A 14,459-nucleotide genomic window follows, 5' to 3' on the forward strand; every position below is an offset into this window, starting at 1 on the left:
CTGCTTAGTTTCTGTTTGTGGCCTACAGAAATAAAAAACCAATGAAGTTTGTTTCCACTGTACATAAAGATAGGAATTGTGTGGTTGATTCTCCATTAGTGTTTCAAATCTTGGAATTTTGTTGGTGTGGCCACACCAGGAGCTGTGGACAGAGGCTGCAGCATTGCTCAGCCTCTGGGCTCTCCTCTGCAGAGGCTGGGGTGAGAACACAAGGCACAGGAGGGTAGATCAGTCCCTGACCAATGTTTTCTTTTGCTTGCCTCTGTAGGCTGACACAGAAATGGAATTCATGAAAACCAAACTTTCTGTTAGGTGCAAGGACCTGGAGGAAAATGCGTCAATCTCTGTAAGAAGTGCCATCCGCAGCCTATCTTAGGCAAACTGTGTCCTGAGAATTAAGGTTAGTAAATAAGTCTTTTATTTTCCACTGAAATACACAGCAGGGAAGGTCAGAACTAATGGGAATTTTGGATGCTCAGCAGCTTCCAGGGTTAATTTTTTCTCTGTTGGATTTAAAGCTAACATTTCACAGTCATGTAGGACAAACTGAAGAATGTGTTTGGGAGAGATGCCTAAACTATCAAAGGTAGCACTGTTTTATAAGATATAGCTGCTCAAACAATAGATTTTCAAATTTCACTCTTTCAAGTAATCTCATTGTATTATAGGTTCTTTGCTGCTTTTTATTAGCCACAATTACCACAGGGCAGTTTACCCAGGAGAAAATCGTTGCCAATGAGCAGAGTGCTAGCCCTTGATTTCATCTCCGAGGAAATAACACCTGCAAGATCAGGCAGACCTGCTGTGCTTCCCACGTCCTTGACTGCTTGTTCTGCTCAGTGTCGCTTCAAGGTCACATTTTACACCCAAAAGGCTGTAAATGAATAATGATTCCCTAGCATCAAGCAGGGAAAGGGACTCTCAGACATCCTCAGAGCCCAGAAATGTGCCTGGCACCCGGATGTATTGTTCTAAATACCCTGGATTTCTCTGACCCCTTCTAGCTCAAACAGAGGATCATGGGCATCATTTGGGGAAGCTGCCTTCCTCAGAGCTGTGAGGATCAGTCTGTAACCTGTGTGTTCCACATCTTTGTGACCACTTGCTTTGCTTAGCTTAATTCTGAAGTCAGAGGAGCAAATAAAGGGAGAGCAGACCCAAGCTCTGATGAACTTTGAACTTACTCAAATGTGAAACTGATTAGCTGGAATAGAGAGAGCCAGCACCATGGTCTAAACAGCCTGAAATTCAGCCCAGTAAGCTCCTGGCTCCAGGCCTTGTGTTCACATGCATCTTCACCTGTATCCATGTGAGAGATGGAAGCAGATTGAAGTTTTCCCCTCCCCAGAAACACAGGAGTGTTTCTCCATTGACTAATGCTGCTGAGCTGAGATGACACAGAGGTTGTCCCAGATCCTGGACCCCTGGGTTTTCCCCAGGTGCCAGGTCACTCCTCACAGATAATTGCTTACCATCATCACCAACTAAAAGAACTACATCTTCCATGACTAGATTTACAGGTACAACCACTTAAAAAAAAAAAAAAAGTATTCACCCACAGTGAGGTAAATATGCAGGTTTATTGCAGCCAAGCCACTCCTTTCTGTGTCATTCCTTCTCAGACACCTGCTCGTGGATGTTAAAACCCCGAGCACCTTTGCAGGGACACTGAACTGGGAAATCTGCAGCACCTGTGACAGAGGAGCACTCTTTGGGAAAAAGTTGTCCAAGGAAAAGCAGCAGCTTCCACTTGTGTCCCATTGGAGACAAGTGAATCTGAAGTTATATATTAAGACGTAGGTGATGACAGCAGTTTATCATTAACTGGAACTCTGCAAGAAGCACATAAGGAGAGAAAGAAGAAGAAAGCCAGAGAAGCAGCCAGGATGGAATCCCTCGTAAGGATCAACAATGCTGCAGACATCTCCGTTATTGTTCTCTACTTTTTGGTAGTTCTGGCAGTGGGACTATGGGTATGTTGGGATTTTATTTTGTTTTTCTTAATGAGCAGGTAGATTATAGAGTCTTAGCAAAATAGCTTAGTAAGTGAGAATGTGTAATTAGATAAAGATTTTGATGCTTAATTGAAATAATTTACAAGTGCATGGTGGGCAAAATGTGGGCACTTATCTACATCAGAGGGGATGGTGACCCAGGGTGGCATCCCTTTGGGTGGATGGATGGAACCATGGGGAAGGTGCAGTGATGGGGTTTGTGTGGGATGGAGCCAAGAGATGCGATCGGTAAAGATCAGCCAGGGTCCCTCAGACACGGCTGCACTGAGAGGGGGCGTTTGGCCACGAGGGGATGCCCTGGGAAACAGCATGGAGGGGGAGCTGCAGGGCTGGGCAGGGACGGGAGGGGACACCCGGGTGCGCCGGGGTGGAGTGGCGGTGTGGCAGCACCACAGCGCTGGGACGGGGACAGGGGACAGGGACAGGGACGGGGACAGGGACGGGAACAGGGTGGGGACGGCAGAGGCGCCTCGGCCGAGGCAGCGGGTGCGGTTTGAGGGCAGCGTTGGCGGGGCTGTGTGTGGGCTCCAGGGTGCAGAGCCCCGGGGCTGTGTCAGGGTACGGAGCTGGGAGCAGGAGCAGGAGCAGCCCCGGGGCTGTGTCAGGGCACGGAGCAGGAGCAGCCCCGGGCTGTGTCAGGGTACGGAGCAGGAGCAGCCCCGGGGCTGTGTCAGGGCACGGAGCAGGAGCAGCCCCGGGCTGTGTCAGGGCACGGAGCTGGGATCAGGAGCAGGAGCAGCCCCGGGCTGTGTCAGGGCACGGAGCTGGGAGCAGGAGCAGCCCCGGGCTGTGTCAGGGCACGGAGCAGGAGCAGGAGCAGGAGCAGCCCCGGGGCTGTGTCAGGGCACGGAGCTGGGAGCAGGAGCAGCCCCGGGGCTGTGTCAGGGCACGGAGCAGGAGCAGGAGCAGCCCCGGGGCTGTGTCAGGGCACGGAGCAGGAGCAGGAGCAGCCCCGGGGCTGTGTCAGGGCACGGAGCAGGAGCAGGAGCAGCCCCGGGGCTGTGTCAGGGCACGGAGCTGGGAGCAGGAGCAGGAGCAGCCCCGGGCTGTGTCAGGGCACGGAGCTGGGAGCAGGAGCAGCCCCGGGGCTGTGTCAGGGCACGGAGCAGGAGCAGGAGCAGCCCCGGGGCTGTGTCAGGGCACGGAGCTGGGAGCAGGAGCAGCCCCGGGGCTGTGTCAGGGCACGGAGCGGGAGCAGGAGCAGGAGCAGCCCCGGGCAGGGCTGGCAGCTCCTGTGCTCGGTGCCTCCAGCCCGGCCGGCAGCGCTGCGAGGGGAGCCCGGAGCCCCGGGAAACAAAGCCCCGCGAGCCAGGGCAGAAAAGCAGCCCTGGGACCTGAGAGCCGAAGCGTTTGAGAGAATGAACCGATGCACTGAGCTCCAGGGGAAGGCACTGAATTCGGGTTTCCCTGGGGCAAGCCCTCCTGCTCACCTGAACACCTGACCAGTGACAAGCAGGGAGGAGGGGTTGCCCTTCAGGGATCCTCTGCTTTCCAGGAGCATCCCAGCAACATTTCACAGTGCACAAAAGTCAGCTGCAGAAAAAACATCCCTTTCTAACAATCTGGCAATATTTTGAGGGGCACCAACAATTTATGGTTGCGCAAAGTGGACACAAACTTTTCTTTGCCTCTTCAGCACAGGAGCAGAGGCCAAAAATACAGCTAAAAATCTGAAGCCCCAGTCCACCAGAACACCTTGTTGTCTGGCAGGAGGGAGCTGGGTCTTACCATGAGAGTCTGGCTGTTGCTGTAGTGAACTTCATGTTAAAGATCTCTGACAATAAAGGGCTGATCTCTGGCTTCTCGGGCCATTGTGTGCTGAGTTAATTCCTGGAAACTTTTCTTTCCAGCCATGAGGACATTGTTACTAGACAAATACCTACCCAGTTACTGTGTGTTGCTAAATGTAAATCCATCATATTTACTTCCTTTCTTCTACATCAGAAGAAAATATATGGATAATTTTCCCAGGTCTTCTTTCTTTATTTACCTGTTCAAAGTCCATCAGAGATGACAATGGAAATCCAGTAAATAATGGCTCAAGGTCATTAATAAAAATTGGAGGAACTTCCCTCTAAAGCTCATCCCTTGACAAAGACAACATGAGTTTGTAGAAAGGAAATTTTATCTGGCTTCTTCTTTTGGAGCTTCAGAGGGAATCAGGCACAATGCTGATATCACAACAAGGAAACAGACACCTGTAGGGGCAGGATGGTATTGAGTAAAAAAGCATAATTTCTGTATAATAATAAACTTGCACCTTTTGATGCCTGAAAGCAAAGGCTTTTCACCCCAACAAAAAATCCATGTGAGCTTTTACTTGAGTAATATTTTTTCTTGGTTAAATGTAATTTTATTTAGTGTTTCACACTATAATGAAAGGTGAAGGAATGAAACTTGAGTGTCTAATGCAGACCTAGATAAAAGAATAATTGTTCCATTGTATTATTGTATTGTATTCCATTGTATTTTCTTCATCATAAGGTTGTTCTTTTTAGCAGCTTTGTTTTTTTCACTTTACCCTGCCCGTGTGTTTTGTCATCCCTTCATTCAGGCATTGTTCTCAGCCTGTGTATAGCTTGCCTAGCACACTTGAGGTATGACTAAATGTTCCTTTTTGCCTTTTCCAGGCCATGTACTCCACCAACCGGGGCACAGTGGGTGGCTTCTTCCTGGCTGGACGGAGCATGGTGTGGTGGCCGGTGAGTGCTGAGTGTGTAAACCACAGCCTGTGCATCTGCCCTCCCCTGTCCTTGCACATCCAGAGCTCTGGGACACTGCTGAGGCTCTGGTGGCTTTGTTGTGTGCCTGCAAACCCAGCTCTTTCTCCAGCCAGTGGTGTCACAGGGCAGACTGCACAAAGAAAGCCACGGGATGGGCAGGGAAAAGTGCTGGGGGAAGTTGTCTGAGCTGGCTTGGTTATGTGATCAACTTGTTTGACTGTAAGTACATTGGTAATGGCAGGACAGACAAATCCAGTGCTTTGCCTTTCATCCCACTTTCAAACTTTTCAACATTTGGACTCTGTTCTTTTCATTGCACTCAAAGAAGCTGGCTCAGTTTAAGGTTATCACAGACAGGAATTAATTTACTGAAATTTTCCCCTTTATTGCTCTATTGTTTCTACTTTTGGTAACAAGTTCTGGTCTGTACAAGGAGAAAAATCCTGGAAATGTTCTGGTATGTTATTGGTAAAATATATTTTAAATGTATTTAGCTGTGGCTTACCTCGATTATCTTCTGTGGATCTCCATTATCTTCCAAGGCAGAGAGCAGGAGTCAAAGCTACAAAGTGTTTTTAGCCATCCATCCCATCAGGCCATTTGGCAGAAATGATGTTAGAAACAATTATCTATTCCTTCCTGATCATACAGTCTCTTTAATATGAAAAGCAGACAACTTAGACAAACCTGCATTTTCTGTATTACTGGAATACAGGAAATGGAGTCGTGTTTTACATGATTCCATTTGTTTGAATGGAATTCCTCAACATTTCTGATCTTGCATTCAGTCTCAGAAGATGTTTCTGCACTTCATTAAGGTTTGGGAGTCAAGACTCCACACACATTGATTCAGTTACAGGACCAGAAGACTGAGAGCAAATATTGATTCCCTAAAGATTTAGGAATTTTTTTGAAGTAGGCTGCAGAAATACCCCCACACCTTTCAATGCTGTGCTTCAGGGAGCTGCTCTCTGCCTTTAGAAGGCATTGGGACAGCCTCTGTAAGGACATGAAGGATTCAAGGCCAATGACAGTAAAAGGTTTCTTCATCTGATGTAGTAGATCTAAGAAAATTCAGGTTCCTTTGGAAGACTGAGGAAAGAGAAAGTGTCCAAGGTTTTTTAAGATAAAATCCATTTTTCTGGGGGAAAAGAAGGAAACCTAACAGATTACTCTGCTCAACTGTCACTTTAGTCAGGGGGCTGGTTTGAACCTTGTGCAATTGTGTCTGCCTGGCAGGGGATATGAAATCCTTTTGTGCAGATGGAAATGGAGATGGAGGCAGCAGGACAGCCAAACTCACCATAGGAAAGTTCTGTCCTGCTCCAGTGGCCCTGAGAACTCCTCATGATCCCCTGAGACCTGGGGGAGAGGATCTGACACTGCTCCTCTGCCCACACAAACCCACCAGGGCCTGCAAGCTCCCCTCCTGCAGTGGGAACCCAGCAGGGACCAGCCACAGCCCCTGCCAGGATCCCCTCCCTCCTTCCCAGACTCTGGGAGCTCAGTGTGGACAGAGTGCTCATCCTCAGTGCACTCCCAGACCTCCTCTTCAGTCCTTCCCTCTGGAATGCCAGGAGGGGCTTCCCATGCCATAAAAATGAGCCCTTCTTGCTATTCTTCCTCCTATCACTCAAAATAAACAAAGAACAAGCACTCCAAAACCACAAACTAAATACTATGTCAGCAGCACCATCCTGGAAAGTTTGCCTTGGATAAAAAGAGCTTCCAAAACACCAATTCTCCCAGCTTAGCAGGGAGATGGGATGTCAGTCACCCAGAGCAAACTGGGCTGAAATGAGGAGGAAACCAATGAAAGTATAGAAAGTTTAGTCAGAGATGTGATCTCAGCTCTGCAGCTGCTGAAGCTGAGTGTGATGTTTTACTTTGTGCTTTGACTCCTCTTTTGAGCCAAGTCAGGGCTACCCTGGAATGGTTCTGGATGGCCTCAGTGCATTTCCACAGAAAGGGTGGGGGCACTTGTTTTGCAAGAGGGCTCTTGTTTGTCAGATTTCTCCCCTGCCATTTCAGAATAATGACCCTTGTCATGTAATTGCTTTCTGGAACAGAACAAAATGAAGAAAAAAATCCTTCCACAAACTTGGTATAAACTTAATTCCCCTAAGCTAATTGTATTTTTCAGTTGTTGTCTGTATTCCCTGCTCTGCAGGGCACCCACAAGTGGCATTTCTGACCCTAGAGGGAAGGAGGCTCCTCAGCAGTGTGCTAGGATCTCTTACTGACAAACTGGGAAGGGATTCTCTTCACTTGAACCATACAATATCTGTACTTTGGGAGACTAGAGGAGACCCTGGTAATGAAGGCCTAGAGATTATTCCTGCCTTCAGTATGGATTTTGAATGTTTGTGGTCACTGGCTAACTGTGATTGTGATTTGATTTCTCAATGTATAAAGTAGGACCATGACACATCCTGGGCCAAGTCTGTCCTGCTTGGGCTCTGATTGCTCTGCTCCAGCAGAATCCAGGAAAGCTGCTCAGCATTTTGCAGAACCAAGCCCAGAGATAATTTTCTGGCGGAGGTGAGAGTTCACTTCACTGGAGTCACTGTCCTAGGCAGTGGCTGAGCCATCTCAGCAGTTCCCTGGTTAATTAGGGATAAAGGTGTATAAGAGCATTCTCCCAGATTACCCCAACCTGAAACCTGCTGTTGGTTAGTCATAACATAAGCAATGCTTACGAGCTGCTGTGCCCTTTCCACTGTCTTTTTATGGAGACTGACTGAAGAATCTTCAAGGAAATGGTCATGGTCTCTTGGGCTTTGGGGAAATATCTTCAGGAAAGACTCATGGCTTCTTGAACCCTCAGAATCAGCTCTGCTTTTCCAAAAAGACCCAGAGAAGCTCAAGGCAAGTGACAGCTCTGTAGCAAAGGGGCCTTGCCAGCTTCAGCTTCCTTTGGCAGGTGAAGGAGTTGGGTTCAGCCAAATGCTTCCTGCCACTGTAGGACATGAAGTCTCTGTTCCTGCACAACAGTCAGCTTGGGTAGCAGCCACTCTCACAGGATTAACAGCTCTTCATGCACCATTTTAAAAATCTCCAACTTTTGAAGCTTTCCTGCTTTTGAATTTTCTTCTTCAGGTTCTGGAGTTTTGCAGACAGATCTGCACAAAATTATGGGTTACCTTCTACACCTCAGTTCCTGAGGCAAGAATAGGGCAAAGAGCATCTGCTGGGATGTGGAGCCAGCTCTGCTAGAGACATTTACTGAACAGTGGTGCAGGGCCAAGGGCACTCCAAAGAGAAATGTAACTCAGCTTGTTTCTGCTCATGTACATTTAGATCTTTGTGAGACAGATAAGAATTAGGGGAAAAAGCCCAACAGATTCTTGCTTCAGCTGTGCTCAGCTAATCTTTGTGGCCATCAGAACTGACCACTGGCATGATTTCTCTGATCTTTGCAGCCAGGTAAGTTTTACATAGTCTCAGGATTTTGCCCACTTGCTGAATCTGACACTGCTATAAGGAAGCAGGAACCAGGAACAACAATTCTGCTGTGAATAAGATTTGCATTTCCTTTTCTTAGGTAAAGTAGAATGAAAAATTACCTTGTCAAGTTCCATGCAAAAAAAAAAAAAAATAGTGTTAAATCAATAGTTTTCAGGGTAAAAAGAATAATGAAGTAATCAAAGCAAAGCTCTGATAGAAAAGTAGAAGTTGAGTGAAATGGATTTCTACAGAATCTGTGAGACTTTCCAGCTGGCTGGGAGGTGTTTCTGTCTCAGAGCACAAAGTGGGGAGGTGTCAGATCCTCCTGAGCCTGAGCTGTCCAAAGTTTGTTGGAGCACAGACATTTTGATGATTATTGTCCATCCATCCCTCCCTTAGTGCACTGGGAATTGTAAAGATGTGGTTTAATTGGGTAATAATGCAATTAGTAGAATTTTCAGATTAATTGGGAAAGAAGAATAAACCCCACATTTCCTTCTTTGGGTCTCAGAGCCTTGGAAGTGTGGCAGTAATTTTGCTTTGTACTGATTTTTCCAAAGGGACTGAGGGTGATCCCAAAAGCTCAGGCAGGAAAGGTAATGCCTCAGCATCAGAGTGAAGTCACATGGTGCAGGGTAGAGCTGTTGGTTAAAGAAAAGCATGAACAGCCTCAAGGAGCAGGAATGAGAAATGTGTCAGGGAAGAGGGATTTGAGAAGAGAGAGACCTCAGGGATGGCTCAGGGGCCTGTGGGGTGAGAGGATCCCCTGTGTCTAAGGATCAGTGGGAAGGGTTTGGAACTGAGCTGATGCCTCCAGGGGTGGGCAGGGGGCAGGGGAGGTCCTGGCAGGGAGAGGAGCCCAGGCTGTGCATTCTGCACCCACCCAGCTGGGAATGGCAGGGCCAGGACGTCACTGCATCCTCCACTTCATGAGGAGAGCAAGGTGAAAGAGTTAATGAATAACAGGAAAAAACACAGTGATCATCATCTGCTTCAGGGTGGTGGTACTTCTGCTGAACAGAGTGCTCTTGTTAGGGCCTGACCTCTTAAAATTTATTAAAAGAGTTAATGTTCCACATTTGCCTCAGGTTAGTCCAGGTTTTTTATCCTCTTTCCCTCTTAGCAGCTTTTGTCCCTTTCAACCATCTCTGTTCTTCACCTTTCCTGCTAGCTCTGTCTTTAAAGCCAATTCACTCACACATTCTCTGAGCACAGGTAACACTGCCAGAAGATTGTTTCCCTCTGCCATTCCCAGTTTCAGCCCAGAGTTTTTAAGATGTTCAGCAGCATCTACCAATGGCAAATCAAGAATTCCATGAATCAGCCTTTCCTGTACAGAAATCCCACAGCAGTGAGTTCTCCAGCAAGGCAGCTCAGGCCCAGAGCCCATCTGCCTTCTTTCCTCGTCCTTAAAATATGGCAGATGGGAAATTTCTCTGTCCCCTCTGGCATCAGCAGCCAGTGGGGTGTGAGGGTATTTGGTCAGCACTCTTCTTGCTGTGCCCATGCTGCAGATTTAAGGGTAATTGCATTTTCCTGCCTATGAAGCCATGTTCTCCCTTCCCAGGTGTATGACATAACTGAAACTTATTTTTAAAATTGCATCCATTATTAGTTTATGTTGATCTTCAAGTTCTGCTGCACTGGATGTTCCTAATTCAGAGAAAGAAAAATAAGGATGTGAATGTGGGATCTGCATTCACATTGTTTTGTCCTTGCACTGGTCCTGAATATGTTGATAGTTTTGCATTGGTTTGGTTTGGTTTTGTATTTTCCTTTCAGTACAATATTATTTTAGATAAATCTGAGAACACAGCATCAGCAGCATTGCCTGCAGTGTGTCCTGGGGCTCCAGGCACTGAGCCAAAGCTTCTGCCTGTCAGTTCTCAAAGTTCCTCTTCAGCTGCTTTTGTTACTTGGATCTGCCTTTAAGCTTTTGAACCAGGAGAGGGAACACATTAAATAAAATCAGAGATTAATGTGGTTAATATTTTCTGGTGATTGCATTTCTAGTAACCTAGATTTAAGTTTAATCATTTATCTCCAAGGCAAGTGTTGGGCAACAGTGCTAATGCTTAGTAAAAGTGATAATTTTTTCTTCACTATCATTTCTGGAAAACTGTTGCTCTCACCAAGAGGTTAGAAGAAACAGAGGTCTTTTGTTTGCCAATGTTTGTTGCAAACCTTATCAGTCCTGTAGAAATGTCATATGATCCACTGGTTACAGTTCTGTAGGGCACAACTGGCTTTTAGAAATGTGTAAAAACCCCAAATCCAGAACTGAGTGAACTTAGAATCATAAATTTCCTGTCCCAGCAAAAGAACAGTTTGTCTGCAGAAAAAGACTTGAAGAAATCAGGAGATCAAACTGATGGAAGAGAAAAGCCTGGAAAAGAAAGAGTGGAACCCTCTGAATTTTATTTGTGTGTTGCAAATTAAAATAGGGCAGGATAATCTATTTGTTATCAGAGATCAGGGTTGTGGGTTGAAGAGTGTGGTTGCTATTTCTGGCTATGCCATAGCTCTGTAGAATAAATCTGCTCTGCAGGGGTGGATTTTAGGATGAAATCCTTCATCCTCCCAAAACTCAGGGGATTGTCCCTGTGCTCCCAGACACGTTGATTGAATGTTTGCTGCTATTCAAATGACAGCAGCAATGATCCTTGTGGGTCCCTTCCAGCTCAGGATATTCCATGATTCAAATGAGAGTATTGGAGAAGGTCAGCAGAAATTCCCTTGCCTGCTTTCTATGTGGTTTTCTTTTTAACCCTGTTTATTGTTGTTTTAGCTTTCAGAGGATGTAAGAAAAAATAGAGAAGAATAGAAAAATGTTCACTTCATTTTTTCATCTCAGAACTCTTCCAGCTTCCTTGTCCTCTGCCCACAATACTCAATCCAATCCAACCTCATTTTTATGCCTGACTTCTCACCCTGCATCTTTCAGTGCCTGATCCAGTAAATCATCACTGGGTATTTCTGCTGCCTTTGATGTGTTCATTTGGAGAAAATGAAGCTCATTCCTTTTCATCTTTTCTATTGTCTAAGATAGTTGATTAAGAATTAGATCTTTGTGAATGGCTCCTGCCTGTCTGCAAACCAACAGGAACCTTTCATTTTTTAAATCTCTCCCTGTTCATCAATTCCCATGTTCTCCCCACTGTTCTGTTTGTATGATCAGTGCAATATTGGGGGTCTTAAAGATCCAGCACTTCTTAAATATAACTCCTTGATTTACTATTGCTCCTACCTTCCACTTTCTCAGCAGACATTCCTGCTCTGCAGCTTTCAGAATTTAACTCAGTAATCAAATTCCTTTTGCTAAAAGTGAGCCAAGCCCAGCTCTCAGCAGGGGCACATTTGGATGCACAGGCTGTGCAATATGGAACAGCTCTGACAGGTGGGGGTGCCCTGCTCATTTCCTCCTTGAACAAGGAAGATCACAGTCTTCTCCCCTGACTGCCTGGATATCACCCCAATGCCAGTTTGGCAAGTTTTGCAAACATCTAAAATTCTATATTGGTGGAATGTATTTTTTGACTCAGCTGGAAGATATTTGATTCACCATCCTATTCTCCCTCAGTGCTGTGGATGTGATCCTGGGGGCTCTGGTTTCAGTGGGAGCCCTGAAATCCATCAAGGAATTGATTGTCAGTCCTTGTCATCAGCCCCAGCAGCACAGACAGTTCAATGTGCCACATGAAGGGGAGTTTTCAGCAGTTGCCTTGAACATAAGAGCCAACTTTTGTTTTTTCTCTTTGCAGATTGGTGCTTCTCTGTTTGCCAGCAACATTGGCAGTGGGCACTTTGTGGGAATAGCAGGAACAGCAGCAGCTGGAGGAATTGCCATTGGAGGATATGAGTGGAATGTAAGTGGCATATATGTCAGGGAAATACTTGTGACATCTGGATTATCTGCAGAGCTTAATCAAACCAGCATTGCCTAGTCATTTAGGATGGTCAAAGTTTGTACTTGGCAATGCTTGTTTTCTGCACAGACCAGTAAGAGCCAATGTAATCTAGTATTTAACCTTTCTAAGCCACTGGAAAAGGTGACACTTTTCAGTCGAGGCTTTTTAGAGAGTATTTGAACCAAATAAGTTGGTTAATAAGTTGGTCTCTTCTATGCATATATTTTTAGTACTGTTAAAGTATTAGTGAACAACATTTTCAGACTGCAGGATGCTGGGAAGAATTTATCAGGCAATCCATGGTCATTTTTGCAGCATTTTGTTATGTAGAAATTATTGAAGAGGCTTTGATTTCTTCACAGGCTGTAAGGAATTTTGAACATCCTCCACAAGCATCTGCATTCCAGAAATCTTTTCCTCTTTACCTTCTCCCTCCTGTAATTATGCTCGTGTTTTGCTTATGGCTGCAGTACAGGGTAGAGCTGTCATGCATCACTGTTTGTATCAGTGACAGACAAATGAGCTTCCCGGAGAGGCAGGGTCGGTGTGAACGGAGACTCCCTGAAGCCCTGCGCCCATTTCCTTGTGCTGTCAGCCGTGAGGGTGCGGCTGACAATGTCCTTGTTGTGCCTCATTCACCCTCGGGGAGGGAATTAGCCATGACACAAAGGGCCCAATGAGCCTCCACAGGTCGATACTTCCCTCGTGTTTACTTCTGGGCAGCGAAAGAATCCTCCCAGCCTGCGGGATTTGGCTTTGTTCCTTAGCAGGTAAATGGTTCTTGCAAATGTTCAAGTGCTGGTATGATGAAACTGTTGAAGGACAAAGCTTAAAATGAACCGAGATGTGCAGTTATCTGTCAGCTCCCTCTTTTTGATTTTATCAGGCCTATGGCAGACCTGATTCTCCTTCTTTTTCCAGCAGAACAAAGCAAATCAAATCAGGACACAAATCTCTTGGGTCCAGATCCTTCTTCAAACATCACTAACATTAATCTCCTGCGAGGTTCCTGCTGGACCAGTATCAGCACACAGGGAACAGCAGGGCTTGCTTGGGAAGCAGCAATGAGCTCTGGGGGTGTTTGAGCAGACACAACTGCAGAGTTCATGACTTACAGTGGCACAGCTAACACACATAACAGAAGTAATGAAAATAATACCAAATTTGACTGTTGTCACCCTTGTGTATCCCTGTTCCATTCAAATTATTTCTATTTTGTATCAGAATGACAGCAGAAGCTGACCAAGTATCTTGTCCATCTTACAGTTCTGACCTAAGGGCAGAACTTAAAAGATACAGTGTAAAAGCCCTCTAAGCCCTGTGGACAAAATAAATACAGAGTGCAGCTCTGAGGGCAGGAATTTGTTTTGTGTTTGTTGATTTAAGTATGTACAACTTGATATTGGACAGCATTCCAGCCATTTAAGTCAGCAAACTGTGGCACTGCTAGAAGTAAGATCAGTAGTTCACAGAATACACATGGATACACAAAATATATTATTAAATTGTAATATAACAATACCAAATATTTTACAAATTGCCTGTGGTGCATCCTGTACAGTCTGAAATTGTTGGAAAGCATTCAGCCATGCTGGGCTTGCTCTGCAGAGAGCTGGGATAGTCTGGTGCCACTGGTGGAGTTGGGATTCAATGCCAGAGGGCAATCCTGTAGATGGAGAAATCAGCTGGTCTTGTAGAAAACACATAATCATGTGGGCTTCTTTGGGACAGCTAGCAGGAAACCCAGGCTGCATTATACCTGATGAAGTGTTTAGCCAAGATTCCATCCCCAAATTTTCAGCTGTAAATCAAAGGACAGAGCAGGACCTCCTCCCCCCAGACCCCTGCAGAGCCCAGGTTTTTGGGATTTCCCTGGTCTCCAGCTGCTGTTGGCTCTGATAAATGGTTTTGGGAGCAGTGTCTAGAGCTAATTCAGTTGATCTTGTCTTGGCTGCAGGCTCTGATATTTGTGGTGATTCTAGGATGGATCTTTGTACCCATCTACATCAAGGCTGGGGTAAGTCAAACCACTACATTACCTTTGTCTTTGCTGCTCATTTCTGCAGCTCAGGGCTGGAGTGCAGCAAGCTCATTATGAATGGCACGAGATCCCAGTGTGCCAGAGCAGCACTTTGTTATTTTTGTGTACTTGAAAAATGAGGATTCTGTGTTCTAAGACCTGAGCTGAGAAGTACTTGGTGCTCTCTCCTTGTTCTCCTTTGATTCCTGGAGCTGCTCTTCCTTCAAACTGCAATTACAGTCTCCTCATTTTGAGCTCCACTCTCAGAGTGTCTGGGTACCAAAAGTCTTCCTCTGATTTGATTTGTGGCTGTTCCCCATTATCTGAAAGCTTCCCTGCCTCCCCA

The 14,459-nt window shown here is 46.0% G+C and overlaps 1 protein-coding gene across 1 annotated transcript; it reads left to right on the plus strand.

Annotated features, from left to right (window-relative positions):
* The first annotated feature begins 245 nt into the window (after positions 1-245).
* On the plus strand, positions 246-14,410 carry LOC139598882 (sodium/glucose cotransporter 1-like). Its single transcript, XM_071445799.1, has 5 exons — positions 246-400; positions 4,646-4,717; positions 11,947-12,051; positions 14,051-14,110; positions 14,381-14,410. The coding sequence occupies exons 2-5, from the start codon at positions 4,649-4,651 to the stop codon at positions 14,408-14,410; spliced, it is 264 nt and encodes an 87-aa protein (XP_071301900.1). The 5' UTR covers positions 246-400; positions 4,646-4,648.
* The last annotated feature ends 49 nt before the right edge of the window (positions 14,411-14,459 follow it).

Source organism: Agelaius tricolor, unplaced genomic scaffold (assembly GCF_023055355.1).
Source record: "Agelaius tricolor isolate 1412-34295 unplaced genomic scaffold, bAgeTri1.0.p SCAF_20, whole genome shotgun sequence".
Classification (NCBI taxonomy): Eukaryota; Metazoa; Chordata; class Aves; order Passeriformes; family Icteridae; genus Agelaius; species Agelaius tricolor.